A 24,867-nucleotide genomic window follows, 5' to 3' on the forward strand; every position below is an offset into this window, starting at 1 on the left:
TAGCGCTAAATAATACTTTATTAATTCATTTTGCCAAATGGCCTAAGCTCTGAAACGATATCTCCGATCAGTTTAATAAACATGATACTTTAACTCGTCTCTTAATGTTCTGTATCTATTAAGGGTTTCTTCACTGACTGCATATAGCAAAGTCCTATTTCCCCTAAAAATATCTCTTATAGTAAGCTTACATTATTTCTTATAGCTATAGCTCGAGTTCTATATCTCAACTCGTATATCTATATTCATTGCTTACTCATATATTTCTTTATTTAGCTAGCTTCTTTTTTTTCATTAACATTACTGTAATATAATAATCATAAATTTAATAATATAATATCCATAATAGTAATTAATAATTAATAAGCGTCAATTCCAGTCATAATAAGAATATTTCAAGATTAATCAAAATCTTGCCTTGTCATATTCATGATATATTATCTATTAATGTATCTTCTATTTAATTAGCTATCTATATCTCTATTATCTTCAGCTATTTTCCTTCTCTTTTTCTCTTTCCCGATCTATCCATCTCATTTTCTCATTCCTTAATTTAAATGCCTGTGATAAGTCTATTTTCTACCTTTCCTTATCCTAGAACTTAACTAGTCTAACTTAATCGCTAGATAGCAAGCCTATTTTCTATTCCTAATTTTCCTTAACATTTATGTCCTTAACATTTATATTATTCCTATGCCTACAATCCAATTATAAAAAAAATTCAAAATTTTGATCTTTCTAAGTACTCAGCTAAATAGGTAATATTCACTAAAAAAAAAAAATTCACTGCTTTGCGAAACGACAAGTGGGTATCTAATTCCTCTCTGTACCGCCTTAATGTCGCCGAAGACTTATGTGTTCCTACAAATTTTCGTGAGAGGTTTGGTGCACTCCCAGTTCAACGTCACGAAAATGTGATTTCTAACCTACCTAGGTTTCCCTATCAAGAATGTCCTAATTACGTTGAATATATTTACTATATTTAAACTTAATCACTACACATTTAAATTTCATCAACCATTTTTTTTCATTCTTTCTTGCCTTTATCTCCCCTTATTTACTAATATGCTCTTCTTCTTTTTTTTCCAGATAGCTACTTAGTCATAATCACTTATCCTTTATTATCTCGTTATTTAATCCTATTTATTAACTTTAAAATCCTTATTACTTTAATAATGTATTTTTACTATGTCGTAAAGACATCTCTATTTATTTACTTTAAATTCTAGTGTTTACTTTTAAATTCATCTTTAAATTACTTATTTAAATCTTACTCAAAATATTAACAATTTACAAATCCTACACCCTGAATAATTATTATAATAATTCTTAGTGACTAACCTATTCCTAAAAATACTTATAATTACTCTAACTATAATCGTACTTAACTATTTATATGTCTATATGTAACCGAATCCCATAATATAAAACTTACAACTATAACTAATACTAATACTATATACATTCTAATGACTTTATCTATCCTCTATTTACATGTCTAATATTTGCCATAACGCCTCTTATTTCTCTCCAAAAAGAAATTTGCAAACGCTGCTGTATCTAACAGTACGTTCTCCCTTGATATAATGATCTTTGATTTCTTTTCTAACGATGCAAACATCCCTACTACGTCCGCAATTTGAATTGCGTCCGAGCAATCATATGTATTCTTAAACCTTTCTAGCCAAGTGTTGACCCTTGTTTGGTCGACACACTCTCTAAAAATTCCACATATCTGATATGATAAGCCATCCAACTTTAAACCAAAGAACGTGGCGTTCTTTAAGCTTAACGATACTTCCACCACCCCAGATACTATTGACATCAAATGCCTACGGTATCCTAGTTCTATCAACTCATTGACATCAAAGTCTTTTCGCTGAAAAGTAACCATATACCATTTTTGTTTCTTCCATAGTTGTCTTTTCTCCCTAATCACTTCTTCTTTTTCTGACGAATACGTCGGACCATATTCATGAAAACCTCTAAGTACTCCCAGGTCCAATCTATAATACCGACTGTCTGAAAAAATCGTCGCCGGTTCACCGTTATCCTTAAGAACCGGATAATGTTCTTTGTGGTTATTTAACAAAGACAACATGGTTATAAACTATTTTACTTCTTATAACTATCAGTGTGGGTGGGTGGTGAGGGTTAATCTAACTATGACTATCACTTTCAGCCTTAACTTTTAACAATAATCAACCTAACGCATGCTATTATTCTTTTCCTATTTTACTATTTTACAATACTTGGCGTGCAAGAGGCCTATTTTAACTGAGATTGAACACCAGTATCTCCGCCATGACAACAAATACAGTGTTTTGTTTCTGAATATAGGGATGTAAATATAATAGCATACAGTATCCGTTGCTTCTACCTGCTATCTGAAACAGGTAGGAATACCTTAAACTCCTTCTATCTCCACCAACCTACAGCGTAGGATTTTTATATACCAACATGCGAAAGGTGATACAATGATAACTAAGACTGTTTATCTTTATGGTACTCATTTATTAATTAGCGTTTAATTAGTAGAGTTTATGATGGTGTTGTGATGTACGATATTAAGTAAAAAATGTTAACTCACATTTCATAGAACTGTTTGTGAATTGGTCAACGTTAGAATATCAGAGATGTATTAAACATACCTCGATGATCTGAGTTCGAACCTCTGGCTGCGAAGTTCGTCTTCTGACTTCCTCACAGTGGATGGATGTCCACTGGAACGTAGTTAACCAGCTGATCTCAATAGTGGCTCTATTGAGAATGATAATACTTGGAGACTAGCGCTGCTATGGATCTCCCAGAACTGACCATGGAGACTCCTCCAAGACTGATCATAGAGACTTCCTGAGACTGATCCCAATTCAGTCCAACAATAGCTTTTTATCATCGTCCTCACGATGACGAATTTTGTTGTTCTTGATTACAAATTCTGAAGTTTTACATCTCTGAGCCGAAATTGTGCTTATTCACAATTTCTGCATTTTCTTTCATTGACCAGATTCTCCAGACAGCTTATGTCTGCGAAATTCACACTTTTACCTAATTTTGGTTATGTGTATGTGTTGACATAAATTCTACAACGTTTTACATTTATCTGTTTCGTATTGTTTTTGTTATTCTTATGACACTGCAGACTCGTGTCTATTCCTTGAAGAAACAACAAGCATCAGCAATGCGTAATACGATGATATAACATGTCTGCAACCTAATTACAACAATTCAAAATAGTAAACAAACATTTTAGTATTTCCTTCTGAAACCAATTAATGATATGAATAAATTTAGATCTTAACCTTTTCCATAATTTTGGAGTGCCGTGACACGCATACCGTGACAATATGCAAATTTTATGAATAATAAAAATAAAATAAATAAAATATCTCTGTTAAGCTTGCTCATAACACTGTGAAGATGACAAGTCAACATGGGCGCCCGAACGAGAGGGTAGGGTGGGGCCCGGACCTTCCTCTGGCTCACAAAAATGTAAACGTAATATAGCAAACCACGTATATTAAATACCAGAAATACCAGACGCAACATAGCAACCATGGAGATGGGCCCCTCCCTAGAAAATTTTCTCCAGGCGCCCCTGCAAGTCCATTTAGTTTCGTACTTAGAAAGTAACTGAATTACTTCAATATAATTTCCCTAATTGACAGAATCTTCCTGTTTGTTATGACTTCTAAATGATAGCTCTTGTTTAGCCATAAAACAAGAGGAATAAATCAATCGGTTCATTAGTTCTCGGTTTGAATCAACTTCTGCATTGCTTGTTCAATTAAAAATCAATTCTGGTTTCCCGAAAGTTTTCAATTTAGTTATTGTGGACGGGTGTGAATAACATATTTCTAGGCGCAACTTGGGCTTGTGAAAATTGTTCATGTCACAAAAGCCATCATTCTTCCACACGTCCTTTTCTATGTGGAACAGAATACAAGACCAGCAATACAGTTTGTTTCTTGTCTTACATGCAGTTAACTATTTCGAAGAAGCAAAATAATCCGTTTTGATATTATGTATATAATCTTTCATTTTTGTCTAAATGGAAATGCTTGGAGTTGTTCTACCACTGGTTATTATTTGTTGCATTTCTTGAAAATTAAGGAATCCAATGGTCCAGAATACAAGATTGAAACGGCCAATCCCCACCCCTATTGTCCCCTATACCAATTGAAGTAATATCACTGCTTGTGCCATCGCTTTTCTGCAAGGGACTCGATTTCTCAGACGAGTCCCCTTCTTCGAGTCATTTGCAAAGTATATTGATAATCTAAAAAGTTCACGCTTCACTAGATTTCTTAAAGTGTCAAGATTAATACTGTAAATTTAATAGCGTTAAAATATTAACTGTAAAAAGCCAACGAGCATTAAATTCGTTTACGACAGAACGCCCGTGCTTAGAGCTTAGACAACATAATATGAGGACTAGCTGGCTGGACCCTGTTCCCTTCCCCGAGAAAAGCCGATTAAAACCCGAGCGTTTCCGATCTTCACTTCGCTGTCGCACCCAGCACACGGGCGCTGACTATAGTTATGTCAGGACAATTGAAATAGTGTTATTTTACGAAAATAGAGAAATACAAACAATATTTTCGTTTTCTTTGGTATATATTTATCACAAAATACTTTCATTAAAATGCCAGGGGACTACCCAAGTCCCCTAGTCCCCTTGACGGCACGCCGCTGGTTGAATCCCTTGGGAGCAAATATATGGATTTCATGGAGAGACCGAAGTAATATATATATATATATATATATATATATATATATATATATATATATATATATATATATATATATATGTATGTATGTATGTATGTATGTATGTATGTAAGAGTACTGTAAATATGTGATGGCAGACGGATAAAAAAAGTTGTCAAAAAAGTGAATGCACAGATTTTTGCTAACCATTCGCATTAAAATTGAAAACATTGCGTATTAGAATAAGCTATGGTTTGTTTCATAGTTACTACGGATAAAATACTAAAATAGATAAATTGATTCGATTAGACAAATAAATTATAATATTCCAGAGCAACAGAAGTTTTAAGTGATGCAAGATTACGACGTTCAATAGTATATTAGTCATATTATATGAACTAATAGTATATTAGTTCAATAGTATAATAGTATATTTGTGTGTTGTTGCTAAGTGTTAATGCAAGTAACATGATAAAGTCTTAACGTTTTAAAATCCCTCCCTTGTCAATTTTAAACTTACTGCCTGTTTCGTTTTATTGTTTTATATTATATCTTGTTTTGCAGTATTCTTGACGTTTAGTACTTCATTTTCGACGTTATAACAAAAATATTAAATTCGATGGTACGAATAGTTGAGTTAAGTTGATTTTGTGTTTAACGTCCCTTTCAGCAGTGAGGCTATATGAGACGGGACCTACTGATTAAAATGGAATCCGAATTTCATGAGCTCCTGCCGGGAACCTGGGTCTCCCACCTGGTATGAATAATGTATCTTGTTTTGGTGTTTTTTGTAGGCATATAATATTGTTCTCCCGCTGGCTTTGTAGCCGGCACGTGTCTCTTCGGTCACATTGTCTCATGGAAGCAATTATAAAATCTGAACTATTATAGTGGTTCGGATTCCACCTTGAACTATAGGTCTCCCTCTCATACAGCCTCGGTGCAGAAAGAAACAATAACCTTCATAACAGATATAACCCTACTTTAGTCTCGCCATTCCATTTCAAAATGAAATGAAATCTTACAGTTTAACGTCCCACGATTATGCCCGTTAGGTTACGGGAGGCGATGGCTAAGGCAAGTGAATGGTGATGGAATAATTAGTGGAATGAAAACGTGGAAGGAAATGGGAGTACTCCGAGAAAACCCATGGAAACGATGTTGTCCACCACAAACTAACTTCCCCGGGGGATTAAATCAATGCGCTATTCCATTCGAAATGAAATGAAATAAAATTTTTAGTTTTACATCCCTTGGTTATACTCTATAGCTTATAATAGACGTGTGATTAATGAGGGTGAAAGATTATGAAATAATTGGTGCAAAGGAAATGTGGAAGGAAATTGAAGGACCCAAGAAAGTCAACAGCATTAATCCATGTGTTTCATTTGTTACAAAGTTAACTAGTGTTTAAAGCAATTGCTCTAATTGCATTGCTCAAATTTACTCACTGAACTCGCATTTTACACATTTTACACACAATATCTTTGTTTGTTTGTTAGTGTCTTCGTTTGTTACATTTACTCGTTTTGCAAATGCCCAGTTGGTGGGGTGCTCACTTGTACGTACCCAGTCAAGGACGAGATACTGCATTCTGGTGCCTCTGGAAATGTAGTTTTATCGATGACGCAACTTTTGGGAGCGTATCAGGAAAATAGCTCCATTAATAAAGCAGATATGAGTGCATACTCGGTTTCCCTATGGCCCAGCTCGCATACGCCTTTTGTAGGGTAGACAAACAGGTGTGTGTGTGTGTGTGTGTGTGTGTGTGTGGTGTAAAATGTTGATTTTTGGGGTTCTCTTTAGTTGCATACCCACATTTCCACATTTTAGAGAAGTATTGTGAAACTAAAAGTTAAACCTTAAATTTCTTTACCTAATTATTAACCATTTATAAAATATCACAGCGAAAAACAGTTTGTGTTTTCTTCGTGTTCCCGATTCTAAAAGAGTAAGTGTTTATCTCCATTAGCGTCTCGTTGACTTAAAAATTGAACTAAGCTATGTGTCCAAGGATATTGATTAGTTTAGTAAGTATAATCGTATTTCCAGAGAAAGGCGTTAAACTCCATACAAATCAACTAATTGACAATATTTCCAGGCTGTATACCTATTATACTGTATATCAGTGGCATATACAAAATTTTGTTAGCGATGGCAAGTGTTTATATCGGTATTTAAGTACTAATAGTAATAATACTTAAATTATACTGTATTATTGTGCATATATCTTACACAATGTATCCCTACACTGAGATAAAAATTGTAGGAGACATACTTAAAAAGGTAGGTTACATGCGTAATTCCTACAGCTTTGGACTTAAGTGCAGCAGACGTATGACTGAAAATGCATGTTTTATAACACTTTCCGTATAAGTGTTCTATACCCACTTTCCGTATGAAACAATATAGGCGGTCAGGACCTCACATATAAATGGACATATATATATATAACATATAGCTGAGGAATATAGCATAAGTATATGCATGTGATATAAGGAAAACTGTTACATGTCAGACATCCTGCAACGGCATGATGTAACATCTAAAGGCAGTGAGTATGTAGCATATGGATAACGTATGCTCCATACTGATTTCTATAGTAAGCAAGAGGATTCCGTATATTTGTACGATATACCGCTGTTCGGAGAATGGATTTTTCTCAGTATATGCCACTACTTCTACGTTATTAGTAAAACTTTACGTTATTAATAATGATGATAATAATCATCTCTTTTGGTAACGTTGCTGTCTGGAAAGAAATCGTAACCTGAAACGCGTTCAAATTTTGCAATTCTACCTTATATTTTCGGAAACATACCTTCTCATTTTTCTATTATTATTATTAGTAATAATAATAATAATAATAATAATAATAATAATAATAATAATAATAATAATAATAATAATAATAATAATAATACAATAAATAATCTTAGTGAACGAACCTTTTTATGTTTTATTTTATTATTTTTCCATTTTTCTTTTTTACGTCAGAGCCAGGATGTAAGAAAAGTACACTGTTCGTTAAAAAATCGAATCTGTGATTTCAACGTATTTATACGTATATCTAAATCATTGCCCTGTATGTAAGAAAAAGAATTTTTTAAAGTAGATATCTGAACGTCCTTCCGTTCATTCCAATGTATGTAAGTACATTATACGTATCCAGATCAAATTTTTTACTCAAGGTGTTAATAAGATTACCTAGTTTTTTTCTTTTATTAAAAGAAATCTTCCTTCACCTAGAAATCATAGGTTTTGTGAAGGATGAAAATCAAAATTTGTGATTTTTTTTCAATTGCTCTAATTATCTTTTATATTCGTTCACCAATATACCAATTACAGTAAGTCCATTTTAGATCATTCTCTCGAAAACGAATCAGATCATTTTGTTGATAATTCGTAGCGCTACAATATGGTGTCAATATATTTTTTTGTTAAAAATTTACAAGAGGTAGTTTATTTTAAGGCACGTTTTCGGAGCGCTTTCCTTGAAACCTTGATTATTTCGTTCACATTTCATAAATATGGCCTATATTTTATTAATGAAATTATAATATGGCATAAGGGTTTCTGTTGAAAGACATTTATAAAAGGAAAGTTAGAGATTATTTTCTCAAAATTTGGTCATGCTAGTTTAAATGTTTCATTTATAACAATATACAGGGTCAGTCCTTAAAGTAGTAGGACTGAGTCAATTAAAAATAAGATAATGACAGAAATAACACTTACGCTTAATATTCTTCGAAATATGATCCTCCTACATCCACACACCGCTGCCAGTGGGATTTCCAGTTTTCATACGCTTCCTGGAAGGCGGAAACTGGAATGCTGTTCAGCTGCCTCGTCACGTCCTGTTGTAATGCTTCCACCGAGCTGTGATGATGCCCTTTCAGGATGGTTTTGAGGAGGGGAAAGAGGAAAAAGTCTGGTGGGGCAAGGTTGGGACTGTAGGGTGGCTGAGGCAAGGTTGCAATGTTATATTTGGCCAGATACGCCACCACCCGGAAGGCTGTGTGGCTCGGCGCATTGTCGTGATGCAGTCGCCAGGAGTTGGCGATGGCTGGGCGGACGCGGACGATGCGTTTCCTCAGCCGTTCCAGGACCTGGAGATAAAAAAACTGCATTGACAGTCTGTCCGTGTGGAACAAATTCCCTGTGGATCACTCATTATAAATCGAAAAAGCAGATGAGCATGCTTTTCACTTTTGATTTCGTCATGCGCGCCTTTTTAGGGCGTGGGGAATTTCGGGTGTGCCATTCCGCGCTTTGACGTTTGGTCGCAGGGTCATACTCAAACGTCCACGTCTCGTCCCCAGTCACCACATTGTCTAACAAGTTTGGATTTTCCCTCACTTCTTCAAGAAGGTCCTGGCAGATCCGTTTGCGAACGTCCTTTTGCTCGCCTGTCAGCGCTCGCGGCACCAACTTTGCACAAATTTTCTTCATTTGCAATTGTTCGTGCACAATTTCGTGAACTTGGGTTTTAGCAATGCCAAGTTCATCGGCAATCATGCGAACAGTTAATCTTTGGTCTCTATCCAGCATATTCTTCACTCTTGCAACATTTTCCTCCGTTTTGGAGCTCGAAGATTGTCCTGACCATGCAGCGTCTTCAACTTCTTCTCTCCCCTCCCTAAACAGCTTGTGCCACTCAAACACACTCGGTCTTCCAATGGCATTATCACTGTACGCGGTCTTGATCATTTCATGAGTCTCTTTCCCAATTTTAATGAGCTTCACGCAAAATTTGATGGCGTAACGCTGTTCCAAAAGATTGGCCATGACGCAGAGTGACGAGGGTCACTCGCAGAGGTTACGATGACGAGCGATCTTTACCCTGCTATGGCTGGCAGCCGACTGGCGCTGATTCCTGTCTTTCCTTAGACCCACCTCAACCAACATCAGGTGGAGTAACCGCCGTCTGTCTGTATAGAGAAAAGAAAAAAATCAGTCATATTACTTTAAGGACTGACTTCGTAGCTATGTCATTTCAAATGAAAATTTCCTGAGTAGTATTTATTCTTGAGGTCAGGGACGTAGTTAAGGGAGAGGCATGAGGGGCACCGGCCTCCCCAAATCTTGGCCTGCCCCAGCCCAAATATTTATTGAAAATTGTATGTTACAAATTGTTTTTATGCGACAATAAATTTTTAAAAAGATATCCATCATAAAATCCAAAATATGCAAAGTCTAGGAAGATGCCCACCCCCTTCCATTGCTGGGATTTGTAATATCTTCTTCTTGTTCACCTCAATCATAGATAGGTTTGTGGACAAGGAAATTTTAAAACTTTTCTCTTGCTTGGGAGAGCTATTTTATACTTTAATAAGGTCTTTTCTTCGTAATTGCATCTCGATATTCTATCCTCGGTCTTCCTTCTCTGCTTTTCCTTCTACCTTTCCCTCTATCTGCACGGTGATCCAATCGGAGTGCCGAATAAGATGGCCAAGTGTGCTGTTTCTTCTTTTTCCTATTATCTTCATGATCTGTAGTCCTTCATTAACTTTCTTTAGTATGTCTTCATTCCTTTTCATTTCGGTCCATGATATGCACAGCATTCTTCGCCAACACCACATTTCAAATGATTCCAACTTGGATATTTCAGCTTTTCTCAATGTCCACGTCTCTGATCCGTATATCGTCACGCTCCAAGCCAGTGTCTACAAATCGTTTACGAACGTCCAGCGACACATTTCTTGATGTCAGTAGTCTTCTTTTCCTATTGAATGCTTGTTTAACCTGCGCAATTCTGGAACTTACGTATTTTTCACTTCTTCCGTTCAAGCATATTAGACTTCCTAAATAGGGGAACGTCTTAACACTAGAAGGACTGGGAAAATTTACCCCCATTAAGGACTAAGCGGTCAATTTGGCCGCTACATCATATTTAAAGGTGGAAGCGGGTTATTGGACATTAATTGGATACCTTCTGTGGTATTACTTTATGACATCCGATTTCCAATTTTTAACTAATAAATTTTAATGGTTTAATTACTTCATAATAAGTAATTAGAAACGAAAAAGCTACATAGTATAATAGAATTTAGTTTTACTACAGAGTTAAAAGTATGTATTATATACAGATGTTATATATACCTAGTATAAGGAATATAAATTTTAAAAGATCTTAAAACTATATATTTATTTTAGACTAAATTTTGAAGTATTATTTAAAAATGGTACTGTGCAAAGGAAATTTGGGGGCAAATGCCATAGATTACCTCAGTGTCCTCTATTGTCTGCAAAATTATAACAATCATATACAATAAACTTTTTATTTCACTATAAGAGTACAAGAATATTTGGATACATTTTCAAATACTTTTATTCACCACAGAATATCTATTGCGTAGTCGTCAGGCCCGTATCCATTGGGGGTCTAGGGGGCCGCCCCCCTAATTTTTACTGGCCACCTAAAAGTTTTAAAAATAGGCTTGCAAAAGAACTATAATATGGTGATGAACTATCATATGGTTCAATCGGGCACCCCCTAACTTCAGCCCCCCCCCCTAAGTTTTGGGGCTGGCTAAGAGCCTGGTAGTGGTGGAAATATGTTTTCCTGTTTTATATTGAAAAAGTTTACATATAAATCAATCACTTTTTTGTTATCGTCTCTCTCTTCCAAATTGAACACACATTGAGTAACACACTTCTTCCAACACACTTGCTTCCTGGTTTTACCGATACACTTCTTACATATCTTGCACACCTCCCTCGTATTATTACCATTATATAGCAGAATTTGGCATTGTTTTCTCATCTTCTATTGTGGTTGCTCATCATCATCCGAGAGACTGTCCCTCTTGTCGTGCACATGCACAGCTTTAGTCAAACATTCTGCGGGCTGTCTCAGGAATTGACTTCTTATTATATATATATATATATATATATATATATATATATATATATATATATATATCTTTCCGTTCCTCCTTATAAACAATCCAGGAATTGAGACATGCTATATCCATCACATTATAAACACCTGAACCGGCCAACTCCTGCTGGATGATTTTAGAGAATATTTCCAAAGCATCTGGTCAACTACATCGACCCCAAATTGTGTTTCGTTGTAATAAAGTACAGTCTGAGATTTCGTCTTATCTTGTGACACACGAACTGCCTTATGAATAGTACTAAAAATACCTACACACTTGTTCCTATTGCATTTATATTCTGTCAGTGTGCGATCGCTACTGTCTTTGTAAATGTCCGTGTTATACAATTCCTTATATTTACAATGGATTATATGTCAGAAATGTTAGTAACAAGGACATCTACTGATCAACTGTTCATTATATGTGGAAACTTAGATCGTAGTAACTACAAAGCATACATTATCTATTTACCTATCTTTATACCTGTATATATATATATATATATATATATATATATATATATATATATATATATATATATAGAGAGAGAGAGAGAGAGAGAGAGAGAGAGAGAGAGAGAGAGAGAGAGGTAGATAGATAGGGTGTTCCAAACAACACCGAACGTTTGGGAGGTGATTTCTCACAAGATAAGATGAAAAGTATAGACCAACCTGGGTGCACAAATGCTTACTTTCTAAGTTATAAGCTGCCGAAAATATAAAAAATGCAATTTAGAGGCCCATAGCTCCAAAAACTATGGGACTTACCGTAGTCGGGTCAAGACTTTCCTTAGGAACTATTATGTGCCCTATCCAAATATTCAAGTTTCAGAATCCTAAATTACTCATGCAACAACTTTTATATAGGGAGTTTGGCTACGGATATGTAATTTGAAGTACTCACCAACTACCTCTATAAAAATTGTTGCGAAAGTACCATTGGATTCTGAAATTGCATATTTGGATAGGGCAGAAACTAGTTCCTAAATAAAGTCTTGACCTGACTACAGAAAGTCACATAGTTTTGGAGCTATGGGCCTTTAAAGTTCATTTTTTCATGTTTTTGGCAGCCTGTAACTCCGAAAGGAAGCATTTGTACAACCAGGTTGATCTATACTTTTTTTTTTTTTTTTTTTGTAGTTTTGGTGTCAGGAATCACCTTCCAAACATTGTCGGTGTTGTTTTGAAACACCTTGTATAATGTGTGAGTGTACGCCCGTGCGCGCGTAAAGTTTTGTTCCAATAACAATGACTTCATACACCACAATTACAACGAAATTACGGACCATTAATTGCAAATTAAATATGTTTTCAGTGTCAGTATAAGCAGGCGGTCAAAATGACCGCTTCGTCCTTCTGGGGGTATTGCGACATAGCGCCCCCCGAATGACGTGAGAGTCTTCGAAATTGTTACACCATAGTCTGTTCTATAAATGATAAGAAGTCAAGGACTTTCAAACTTCTAAGTAAAATGGTTGGAGTAGAGCAATTGGAAAAGTTAGAAAAAAAAGTCAAATTGACCGCCCCGTCCTTCTAGTGTTAACGTCTTCGATTTTCTCTCCTTCTAGCCATACGTTTACCTCATGCATCTTATATTGTAATTGTTTTACTAGAATGTTTTGAATGTAGATTTAATTTCTTATATTATTACATTTAACAATGATTCTGGCAAAACAGAGGAGGATAAAATATGTAAACTATGTAGATCCTAATCTGTGCTGGCGTTGGCATTACTGGGGGGATAAAAAGTAAATATTACCGTAATATTGCAGGAAGGAGTGAACTGAAGCAAATGCAATTGTGTGTATGTCTTATATATGAAAAGTAAGGCCTTTGGTCTTTCTTAAATGTCCGTATCCGATTTGATTCAAATTTGACACAACAACGGCAAGGGGGAAATAAATCGAAATGTGTATTTGTTTGTGCGGAAAAACATTGTAAGGGTTAAAGGCGCCTCCTGAAATACTATAAAGTACGCCATACTGCTTGTGCTTACTGTTGATCTGCCAAATTTTAAAAAAATCTGATGGAGAAACTTGCGAAACACGAAAGGGCTTATCGTACATATACAATTTTTACGGACAGTTTCGTTCGGATCGGTGCAATCCTTCTGCCACAAAACTCCTCGGTCCACCAAACAGTTTTTTTTTTTTTTTAAATATGAAACACGCATTCCCTCGTCTTACTTCTACAATGTCTATGCACAATTTCATTTATTTCGGTTCACTTCTTCTTGCGTTTCTTAAGTCAAGTTTCAAAATTTGGGTTCGGCTTTTGCCAATAAAACCGTTTCTCCGCGGAAAATTTAAAAAACCTATTCGTTTATCTTTTGCTTATTCCCCCTACATAAAGTTTTGTCCCAATTTTTCATGTTCTTTAGGCACTTCTGACATGCTGTTATTAGCATTTTTGATATTTCGTGATCCACGCCTCCCTAACCGTTTCTTCGAGGAAAATACGAAACACATATTCCGTCAATTTACTTTTACAATATCTGTGCACAATTTCGTTCACTTCGGTGAACTAATTTTTGTCTTTCGGGCATCAACTTCCAAAACATTTGGTGAGGCCTTTGCCGCGTAAAACAGTTTTTCCGCAGAAAATAAAAAAAACACGTATTCGGTTATTTCATGTGTAGCATCTACCAGCCAAATTTTATCAAACTCGGAGTGTTACACTTCTGAAGTGTTACTTGTTAGTCACGCGTTACGCAAAATGGGACAAATAGAGCATCCATGATATCATTGCAAAGAAATAGCCACACCAGAACATCACATATTATAGTGTCCATTACTGAAAGAACGGCTAGAGGGTAAAGATTAAATAAAAAAGAAAGAATCAAACGAAATTATAGCTAATGAGGGGGACTACAGGATATTAAGCAAAATAACAAATAACTAATCAGAATTAATAAGTTGACTATATATTAGGCAAATGATTAAAATTGTAAACAAAACGGAGAAAAATCGAAATAGGAATGATGTTTATAATAGTGTAGCTGAATGAATGGAAGAGTGGCTGTGAATCTTTCTCGGCCGGAGGACTCCTCCAGGAACGTCGGCATTCCGCGTGTCCCAGAAAGAAACTGTATGCTTGCACTTGGTATAAGTCCGTATACGAACTCTGGATATATCGAGTGTGTGTGTGTCGGGAACCGTGTTGAAAAGTGTGTTTTGTGTAAATAGTAAATTTATAAATTCCTTTAAAGAAATATGTGTCAAAACGGAAGCACAATCCAGTATCCGCATTGTAGTATTCAAATGCGAATCACATAAGGAACCTACATGAACATGTCGTCCGGACATCCGAATCAAACCTAGCCCATTCGATAAACATAACAAAAATATGCTCATGCAATAAAAGTTAGGTGCCATGGACAATGGGATATGTCCCTGGACCACATTAATCCTGTTAGCATAAAAAATTGTAGACTCGCGGTGGTTATCTAGAGGTGCTATATATTGGCGCTCACAACGTATTTGAAAACGGGAAATTGTGAAAATTCACTCTAAAAATAACTCCCATCAAATTTGGCCCCCTATGAAGTGGACTTGGACAAAAGCACACAACCCAAATGTATCTTGAAAAATACTAGAGGGGTTAAAAAATCAGTGTACCAAGTTTCGTTTAGATAGACGGAATAGATATGAAGGGATAGGTTGTATACTAATACGCTATGTATATACAAAACTGAACTGATGACTTGACCTATAAAGAGAACACAATACAAAAAGTATAAACGCAAATACTATTTATTGAGATATCAAGAATCGTACAACATTTCCTTTGGGAGAAAATGTGCATATGTGTCCAAACTCACAAGCTTAGACTCGCGAGCCCATTCGTGCTCAACTGGGCCGGGGCTCAATAATTGAGCGCGAGCCAAATCCTCAATTATATAAGTGAGCGCGAATCAAAGTAAGAGTGAGGTCAGTCAAGAGAAGTAAGTGCGAGTGCGAGCCCAGATTGGGAAAGTGATTGCAAGCCCAGTTGAGAGTCTAGTTGACAGAAGTGATCACAAGAAACTCGAGAAAAGTGAAAGAAAGTTCGAGTGAACGAAAGCCCACTTAGAATTAGTGAGCGCAAGCACATTCGAGGGAATTGAGTGCGAGCCCGTGTGATCGCATGCCCAGTTTGGGGAAATGATTGCGAGTCTAGTTGAGAGAAGTGATCGCAACTTCGATCCCAGTTGAGGGAAGTGAGCGCGAGCCCAATTGAGTGCGAACTCCGTTGAGAGAAGTGAGCTAGAGTCCGAGTGAACGCGAGCCTACTTAGGATTAGTGAACGCAAGACCAAGTGAGAGTGAGACCGAGTGTACGTGAGCTCACTTAATATTAGCGATCGCAAGCCCGAGTGAGCACGAGCCCACTTAAGAGAATTGAGTGCGAGCCCTATGAGAGCGAGTCCAGTTTGGGGAAGTGATCGCGAGCCCAGTTGAGAGAAGTGATCGCGAGCTCGAGCCCGCTTCAAGGAAATGCGTGCAAGCTCGAGTGAGTGCGAGCCCAATTGAGGTAAGTGAGCGCGATCCCAGTTGAAAACAGTGTGCTCGAGCGCAAGCGAGCCTAGTGCGAAATGTTCATCTATTATTTTTCGGATGCGCGGTTTTTGTCAATGCGTTGATTTGTTCTTGCTCGGTTTTTGTCCATGGGCTCTTTTTGCCCTTGCGCGGTTTTTTGTCCATGTGCTCAATTATGCAACCTGAAGCACAGTAAAGACATTTGGGTTGCCAAACTTAAACTGACTTCTGCTTAACTTTGTTGAATTCTGCTGTAATTGTTCTTCACTCATCTTTCCTAAAGATGTCTATAAAAATTGTAAACAGGATGTGGAAGTTGACTTGTAAGACAGAGTAAGAGTAACACAGAGTAAGACTTGTATAGATAATAATATTTTTAAAGCACCAAACCCATTGAATGTCACAACAGCTGTGCTGAATACAAGTATAACTGACTACTTTCTTTCTAGTATAAATGTTTTCATTACAATGCAAAAGAGGGGAAAATATCATATGTAACAACAAATATAGATTATACTTTATTAAATGAAGAACTGATCTATGAGATCTATTAAATGAAGAAACTATCTTAAATTAAACATTGGTACACCACTAATATATCCTACAAGTATTGTGGCGATATTGAAGAAACAAAGCTTCTAATTATCAAAAATATTTTGCGGTAAACAAAAAAGTAGGAAAACACTAGAAAAATCAAGGGTTAGAACCTAAATACGAATTTTTCGTGCACCCCCTAATTACGCCCATTGTAACGATTTGTACTTCCGTTTGTTAAGTAAGGACAAATGTTCGATTGGCGTAAGTTGACTTCCACTCGGACGTATAGTTACGGATTTATAAACACAAATTTCGAATTTTTTGCCCAAATTTAGGGAAATTTTAATTTCCCTAATTGGCAATACTGCGCGCAGGCCCGTCCAATTAATGTCAACAGTTAGGTATCCATCCAAGGTATCTACCTGGCAGTCTTAAGGAGGTCTTTCTACAACGAAGGAAGCTACAGGGAAAAAAGAAGTAAAGGAAATTCGAAATTAGAAAATTCTCGAACTTTTTACTGGGGTGAAATTTGAGAGGGAAATTCGACACTAGAAGAAAAAGAAATTAATACGATAAACTATGGTCCAACCACATTTGGCAAGAATAATATCCCGATATCTTAAATTAGTGTCCACTCAGGAACGGATTAAAACAGTGACACACCCGTGTGTGCCACTTTGACCACCTGGGCCACCGAGTGTACATTTTATTATATATATATATATATATACTTTACTATTAACCCGTGTTGTTGTTGTAGTTCTAGTTTCGACTAATAATAATATCCTTGTTGTAAACAATAACTTTATAAGGAAAATTTTCTCTCCTTTTTACATCTTAGTTCCAACACTATTGGTGAGAAATGCAGGGTGTTTCAAAATGAATATCGGGGTTTTAAGTCTCCGTAGTACTTATTACATTTTACGTACAATTATAAGCAATGCATCAAGTAAAAGAGCACCTCAAACAGCATTTGCTACAAGTGTTCGATGTGAGATTCATTCGTCACACGGCACACATCTAGTCGATAGGCGAGAAAGGCCCATAGATTTTCCGCCATATGGCACAAAACACATTCAATTTAAGGGAGTCTCGTTTCAACTGTACCATCTCCTGAGGATTTGCTGACGGCCACATGCTAACATTATGAGTGTTCACATTAGCTCTTAGGTGAAATGTCGATTTATCACTGAAGACGACACGATCCAGAGAATCTTCATTGTTATGCAGCAATATTTCACTTGCGAAATTGGCACATAAACCGTAGTCTGTAGGCTTTAGACCTGTAGCAACTGCAAACGATAAGGACGTAGTTGCAAGTGTCTCCTTTATATTCTTCACATAGACGGTTACACTGTACAGATTCAGTCTTTATTAAAACACAAAAAGCTTTCTGCTCTCTAGTCACCATCTTTGCTACTTGCTCTTTCTAACGGCAGACAGAAGAAACAATGGAAAACTGTTTGAGTTGCTCTTTCATTTTATATAATATTTATAATCGTAAGTTAATTGTAATAGATATTACAAAGTTTCAAAACCCTCATATTAATTTTGAAACACCCCGCATTACTTCAAATTGTGTCATCCTATATTCACGTCTTGTATATACATATCATCAGGGCCGTCCGTAGACAATTTGTCGCTCCGTGCAATGGCATAAGTTGCCGCCTCTCCCTTCTCCAGAAAGAACAAATCTTAAAAGTAATGATTTTAAGTATGCTACTTCAGCATGAACAACGAAGGGGAGGGTAAGTGCAGTTGCACTTCGAAAGGCTTAAATACCTACTTACTAAAAATGCAATCCCGTTGTGTCTGTTTTTTCCCTTAAATATTAATCTATTATGTTAGTAAAAGATAAAGCAAACACACCTGCAGAGGAAAGGTGATGATCCTTTTTTATAGAATTCATTATCGAGCTTCAATCTCAATCTATCAGTTTGCAATTCCAGTGCAACTAGCTCTTTTATCTTTATTTCTTGATTTTTCTTCTACATCTGTTAACATTTTTTTTTAAAAAAAACTTGTTCCTATCTTCAATGATAAGGAACTTGTTTCTGATAAAAACAAGACTAGTTGTCATATCAAAACTGAATAACTTACTAAATGGAACAGATATTCTCTACTATTCGAGAATTGAATTCTTGCACTTGAGAACAATCAAGCAATTTGTGCTCGGATTTATTCGACCATTTGCTTTAGCATTGTCCATGTAATCTTAAACTAATGCAACCTAAACATAATTTATGAATGTAGTATTCAAATAGGTCAGCTTAGTAAATATATCTACCATCATCAGGAAGTCTGTTTCCTACAATAAATATTTAATTTAAATAATATACTTATGACAGATTTTGCCGAACCCTCCAAACTTGCCGTTCCATGCAAATGCACGTGTTGCATATATGGTAGAGCCGGCTCTGCATATATATATATATATATATATATATATATATATATATATATATATATATATATATATATATATATATATATATACTCGACAAATTCTTTATATATGATATTTAGAAAAATACTATTAGGCAAATTAGTATTAGCTTTTACCTTTAGACATGTTATTTGAATTTTATACTGTTCGTGACATTATTTTCGTACTGCTTTCACGAAAAAACAAAATTTCATTTCTACTTTTATTTCTTAGTTGATATTCATGAAAACTGCTGAAACCCGAATTGGTAATAGGTATGGTATTCATGTAAATTGTAAAATATTTGTAGCGTATCAGTTTCTAGCGTTTAATTTATGTTGCATTTTACGGTGATTACACCTACATAAAAATATTTCATACTTAAATAGACATAAGATGCATTACAAATGACTGAAAAAAAAAACGAAATTTAGAAAAAAACAAGAGGCAATGTTTTTTCTAAAAAAAACGTACATTTCTGAAAACATACGAACTGTTTTTTTCTATTTGCAACACTATATATATATATATATATATATATATATATATATATATATATATATATATGTGTGTGTGTGTGTGTGTGTGTGTGTGTATGTGTGTTGATTATTCCATTTGCAAGTATGGCTCCCCCCAAACTCAGAATACTGGCTACGTCCCTGCTTGACGGTGAGCTTTCTGCAAAGTTTTGCGGAAAAGCCTGTCAATGCTTTAATATTTTATTTTGTTAATGTTTTATTTTTTAAATAAATGCTTTAGTAATAACTGAATCACGACACAATTAGTTTAAAAATTAGGAAGGAGAAAGTCTAGTGTGGTGATCAGTATCTTCTATTCATTTTCATTTTTCTTCTTGTTATTTCTTTTTTTTCTGTAAAATTAAAACTTCTGGGTTTCATGGTCATTCTTCGTGTTATTAGAACTCACTGTTGAGAATGTTATTATGTTAAGAATCTAAAAATGGAATGTGATATTAAGGTGGAAAGTGAAACTCTTCCCTCCCTATACACAAATAGCTATTAACTTTTGGATGTATTGTTTTTAACCTACCTCATCGCACGAATCAATTAGTTCAACATTTTGCCACCAGATAGCAATATTCGCTGTATTTTGCTTACTCCATCTTGCGACTGATTTTAGAACTTGGCGCTTAAACTGCTTTTATTCCTTCCACATTATATTTATATTGTTGATGAACAAATTTTAAACCATTATATACCTTTGTGTTCTTATGAACGGTGTTAACACATTCAGGTTAGGGCTCCTTCTTGTAAATTTTCTCTCACAGATCTATAGTTTTTACATGTTTTTCAGGTTTTGAAATAAAACATCTATTAACTTATAGATAACCTAATATTTATTTGATGAAAATATGCACCAAGGACTACAGAATATACTAGGTAAGTCACTTCTATATTTCTCTCTCTCTCTCTCTCTCTCTCTCTCTCTATATATATATATATATATATATATATATATATATATATATATTAGTTGCATTGCAATATACATATGAATGATACTTTTTTCATACATACAAAAAGTTTGACTAGCAGCACAATCAAATGTTTGGATGATTTTAGCTACTTTTTTTCTTTTGCATATGACGACCTTTTTACCAAAGAAAAAAGAAAAGCGATCAACTTATGAAATTTTTGAAGATGCACACACATCCGTCTTTCCATTTCAAAGCAAGTACAGCGTCGTTCGAGCACTTCCATGTCCCCATTTGGTAATTGTTTCTATCAACTACACTTTCGTTAAATTCTCTGTTCTACGAAACTCCCCTGACACCAGGCATTTTATATCTCTATAATTCTAGAAGGCCAGAAATATTGGTTTCAGTCTATATACAGGATTGTCATCCGTCCCGATATTTACGGGACAGTACCGATTTTAGACAAAATGCCCTGTGTCCCGACATGACTCTGTCTGTCTTTTTCAAAGCCATTATGTTTTTCGCTGCTAAATCAAATTCAACTGTTTATGTTGGTTAGTTCACGAAAACAATTGATGCACTAAAAACATTCTATGAATAGGCCAAATCAGTAAAGGTCGATCACTTTGCTCCAAATTTACAACTATTGCATGGCTAGTTTATGTATTATGTACATAAAATGTGCGTTGCTAAATAATGTATTGTGCCTATAGTTGTTTCTCTCTTCTAACATTGACATATAGTTCTAATAGTTATGTATCTAATTCTAACGGGGACACAACATACTGCTTGCAAATGACATGTTGTCATACTTTTTTCTCAGATATTGTTAATGGACATTTCAGGTCACTCAAGAAGCATGTATAGTGCGACACAGATGACAAATTTGACGGAAAATATGCGAACTAAAAACAGTGTTGCAAATTTATGAACTCTAGTAGTTACTGTTGTTATAAGAACTATATTGTGCTATTAATGCAGAAAGAAAAAAATGTTCAATTTTTGTTGTTCATGTTATTCCCTTCCGCTTCATTGTCGAGTCGTACGCGAGAAATATATCCTTTTACTTTTCGGTTGAACGACCTGCAGGCCCATATGTCATATAAGGAGTATAAATAGAGCGAGTTATGAATAAAATTAATTCCTTGTCTATTTAAAATCTCTTGATCTATTAATCACTTTTTTTTTTTTTTTAATTTCGCTTAGTATGTTTCAACAAGATTTGATTCGTAACTCAGTTGCTAGAGAGGGAACTGAGCGAGCGTTGGCGACGTAAGGCATTTTAACTTAGAAGTAGAAAACATAAGCTCCCACTGGTAATCGAACCCAAGCCTCATAAAAAATGTGAGAAGACAGAACCATATAACCATGATGGAGTATGTTACTTCTCTGAAAGAATTATTTCAGTTACCGCATCTCTCGTATGTGGAGTTCCTAGTTCGATTCCAACTCGCACGAAGTCTGTTTTGTGTAGGACGCACACAAAACACTATATGCGGGGTTTTCTCATGGTTCTTCTGCTTCCTTCCGCTTTCTTTATTTGATCATTTTTAAATTTTTTATCAATGTCTTCCTTAGTCTCAGGCCATAACGTGGAACGTTAAACTAAAAAATAATATAAAAAAAAACGATGCAGCTACATAGATATAACCTGTTTATTATAATGATTTTTCTGAGTAGAGTAATATATTATTTCCAGCCTTATGTCAGGAGGGGCTCGGTGGCTCAATGGTAGAGCGCTTACCTATAGTGTGTGAGGTCCCTGGTTCGATGCCCGGGCAAGTAAGCTTGTGGTGAACAATATCGTGCTCTTGGGTTTTCTCCGGGTACTCCCGTTTCCTCCTGCTTTCTCATTCAACCAATTCTCGCATTATTCATTTCCTTTAATCATAGTCTCCCTTAGCCTAACAGGCATAATCGCGGGACGTTAAACTCAAGATTTTATTTCATTTCATTTTGAGTAAATAAAAAAGCAGACCCAATGTTGTTTGCCCTTAATACCCGAAACACATTATAAGTACAAAAGTTGTTTGAAATTAAAATAGGCCTATATTGAAAATAATAGTCCTTTTTCGATTTCATAAAGATTATATGTGTAAATAAGAAGTTTTGTTAAAATACCGGCCAGTGCTTAAATGTACTATCGGAGTAGTGAAATGTTCTCAGTTATTGCAACGCTCTTCTTCAAGACGACAAAAAAGTTTCAACCAATAGGGGTTGTAAACACATTACACACCCCCAGACCGACTGTCAACAGAGCTGAGTTGCCATACTTACAGATCTGCCACTCGCGCTCTACTCAACAGATGAAAAGAAAAGAGAGAGAGAGAGAGGAAAAAAATGGGCAGAGGCGGAAAAGTACTCCGTAACCATAAATACGCTTTCGCCAAGAATATTAATTTAAACTTTTTACTACCATCATTTGAACATGAACATGTAATTTTAACAAACGACATTTTTTTATTATTGAGAAATGAAAAATAAAATGCTGTGGCGACAAACTCACTTGATGTACAGTACATATTAATGATCATCGTCTTTTCCATCATGGAGAGCTAATATTGATATAATCATCATCATCATCATTGCTGCTGTCACTGTTTCCTAACAGTGTGACACGTTTGTTGACCATTTTTAAAAATTCCTCGCGTTGTCCAAGCCTTTTGTATTAAGTCCCATTCATGTTTCATTACATTATTTCAGAATAAATTGTCAACTTTGTCTATTGCATTATAACAAAGTTTTGCGACATTCTTTAGTGCAAAATTAGTGTTCTTTCGTGTTACATAACTCTTTAAATGTAACCTTATCATATCAATTGCATCGATATGGCAGTTTTAAGTAAGACTGTAAGTAGTGTTGCGCCAGGCCCACAACTAGAGGGGGGGCTAAGGAACCTTCCCCCCAAACTTTTCGTGGCCCCCCTAGACCTTAACACCAAATGCTATTATTAATACAAAAAACAAAATTTAGCTATGTGTAAGAGATTTTTTTAATGACTTGGCCCCCCTAACATATTCATGCCCTCCCCCAAACCTCTGAGGCTGGTTGGAGGCTTGTGTTGCGCACGAGACGAGTGTATTTTCAAATTAGAGAGGAGACGAGAAACATATAAGTAATGTTCCTTGTATCGTTATCAAGACGAGACATCTTTCAAATCTAATGGGAAACTAGTTCACCCAAGGCTTAGATAGCAAAAATTGTTTTAGTGTTACATGATTTATAGTATAAAAACTATACATTTTTAAAGTGACTGTGCGTATATAGTGAAGAACATTTACCAACGTTCAAATATATACAAATCATTATATTAAAATAAGAAATGTTGTTATATCACACTCTTTTTTGACTTCTTGTAACGCGCGTATTTTGAAAGTTGAAACTATTTAAGTTTGCACGTCGTTAATGAAATTCTGTGTACGTCACTGGTCCCACATGATAAGGACCGAATTATATCTAAAACCAATGATAAAATCATTGAAACATTTTTCCTAGAGCAAGATAAGGTATGTCATGTATGTATGTATTATTTCTTCCGTATTATTAATTCCAGTGTTCAAAATTTAGTCCAGAACTTGGCTTCCACAGAGAAAATTCCTCAGGAACTCCCCCCTTGAATTTTGATCTAGACAGACCAGTGTGTAAATTGAGGTTAGAAAAGTTAGAAGTGTTTTCGTAATATTTGTTGTTTTCGTGGGGGAGTAATATTATAACATTTGTTTTCCGCATGTAACTACTACTACTACTTTTTTGAAAAGAAAACTTTTTTTTTTTTTTTTTTTTTACAAAAACATTGGTCGACTGCATTTTTCTTGTAACACGTTAATATTAATAAAAATCAAGGCATGCGATGATATTATATTATATGAAGCAAATCGACATCCATATTGTGTTGCCCTAAAGTAACCTTTTCTCCATTCTTTCCTCAGATAGATTCTTTATCACTACTACATAAACTAAACAAATAGGGCTATGCCTTTTGAAGGTTATTTTGCAAACATAATTCATTTTTCTTTATATCATAAATTAGCCTTTCCCGCTGGTCTAGTGGTTAGCGCGTATGGCTTATGGCTCTGGTGCACGTAGCCCCTGGTTCCATTTCCGGTGGGACAGCAAAAAAAAAAAAATAATAATAATAATTTGTCAAATATTTATTTTAATCAATCATCTGTTTCTTTTAGCCTAAAGGGCATATGTGTGGGACGTTAAACTAAAAAACCTCATCCTTTTTGTCGCAATAAATTGTCCACTTTGTCCCTCGCGGGGTTTCTCAACTTGGGATCGCGAAAGGAAATGAAAACGATACTTGTAATTAGGACCTAGTAGCAGAAATATATGTATTTTAAAAATATATATAT

At 35.4% G+C, this 24,867-nt stretch overlaps 2 protein-coding genes across 2 annotated transcripts in view; both read right to left on the minus strand.

Moving 5' to 3' along the window:
* Positions 1-8,883: 8,883 nt before the first annotated feature.
* Positions 8,884-9,498, minus strand: LOC145683007 (protein GVQW3-like). The gene has a single exon (XM_081754362.1). It carries the CDS (start codon positions 9,496-9,498, stop codon positions 8,884-8,886), a length of 615 nt encoding a protein of 204 aa, XP_081610488.1.
* Positions 9,499-9,607: 109 nt separating this feature from the next.
* Positions 9,608-24,867, minus strand: part of LOC145683008 (uncharacterized) — an 87,775-nt gene continuing 72,515 nt past the window's right edge. The window contains exon 2 of the mRNA XM_081754363.1: positions 9,608-9,641. Within this exon, the coding sequence (XP_081610489.1) occupies positions 9,608-9,641 (34 nt within the window). The remainder of the gene's footprint in view (positions 9,642-24,867) is intronic.

Source organism: Thermobia domestica, chromosome 4 (assembly GCF_964235325.1).
Source record: "Thermobia domestica chromosome 4, izTheDome1.hap1.1, whole genome shotgun sequence".
NCBI classification, from domain to species: Eukaryota; Metazoa; Arthropoda; class Insecta; order Zygentoma; family Lepismatidae; genus Thermobia; species Thermobia domestica.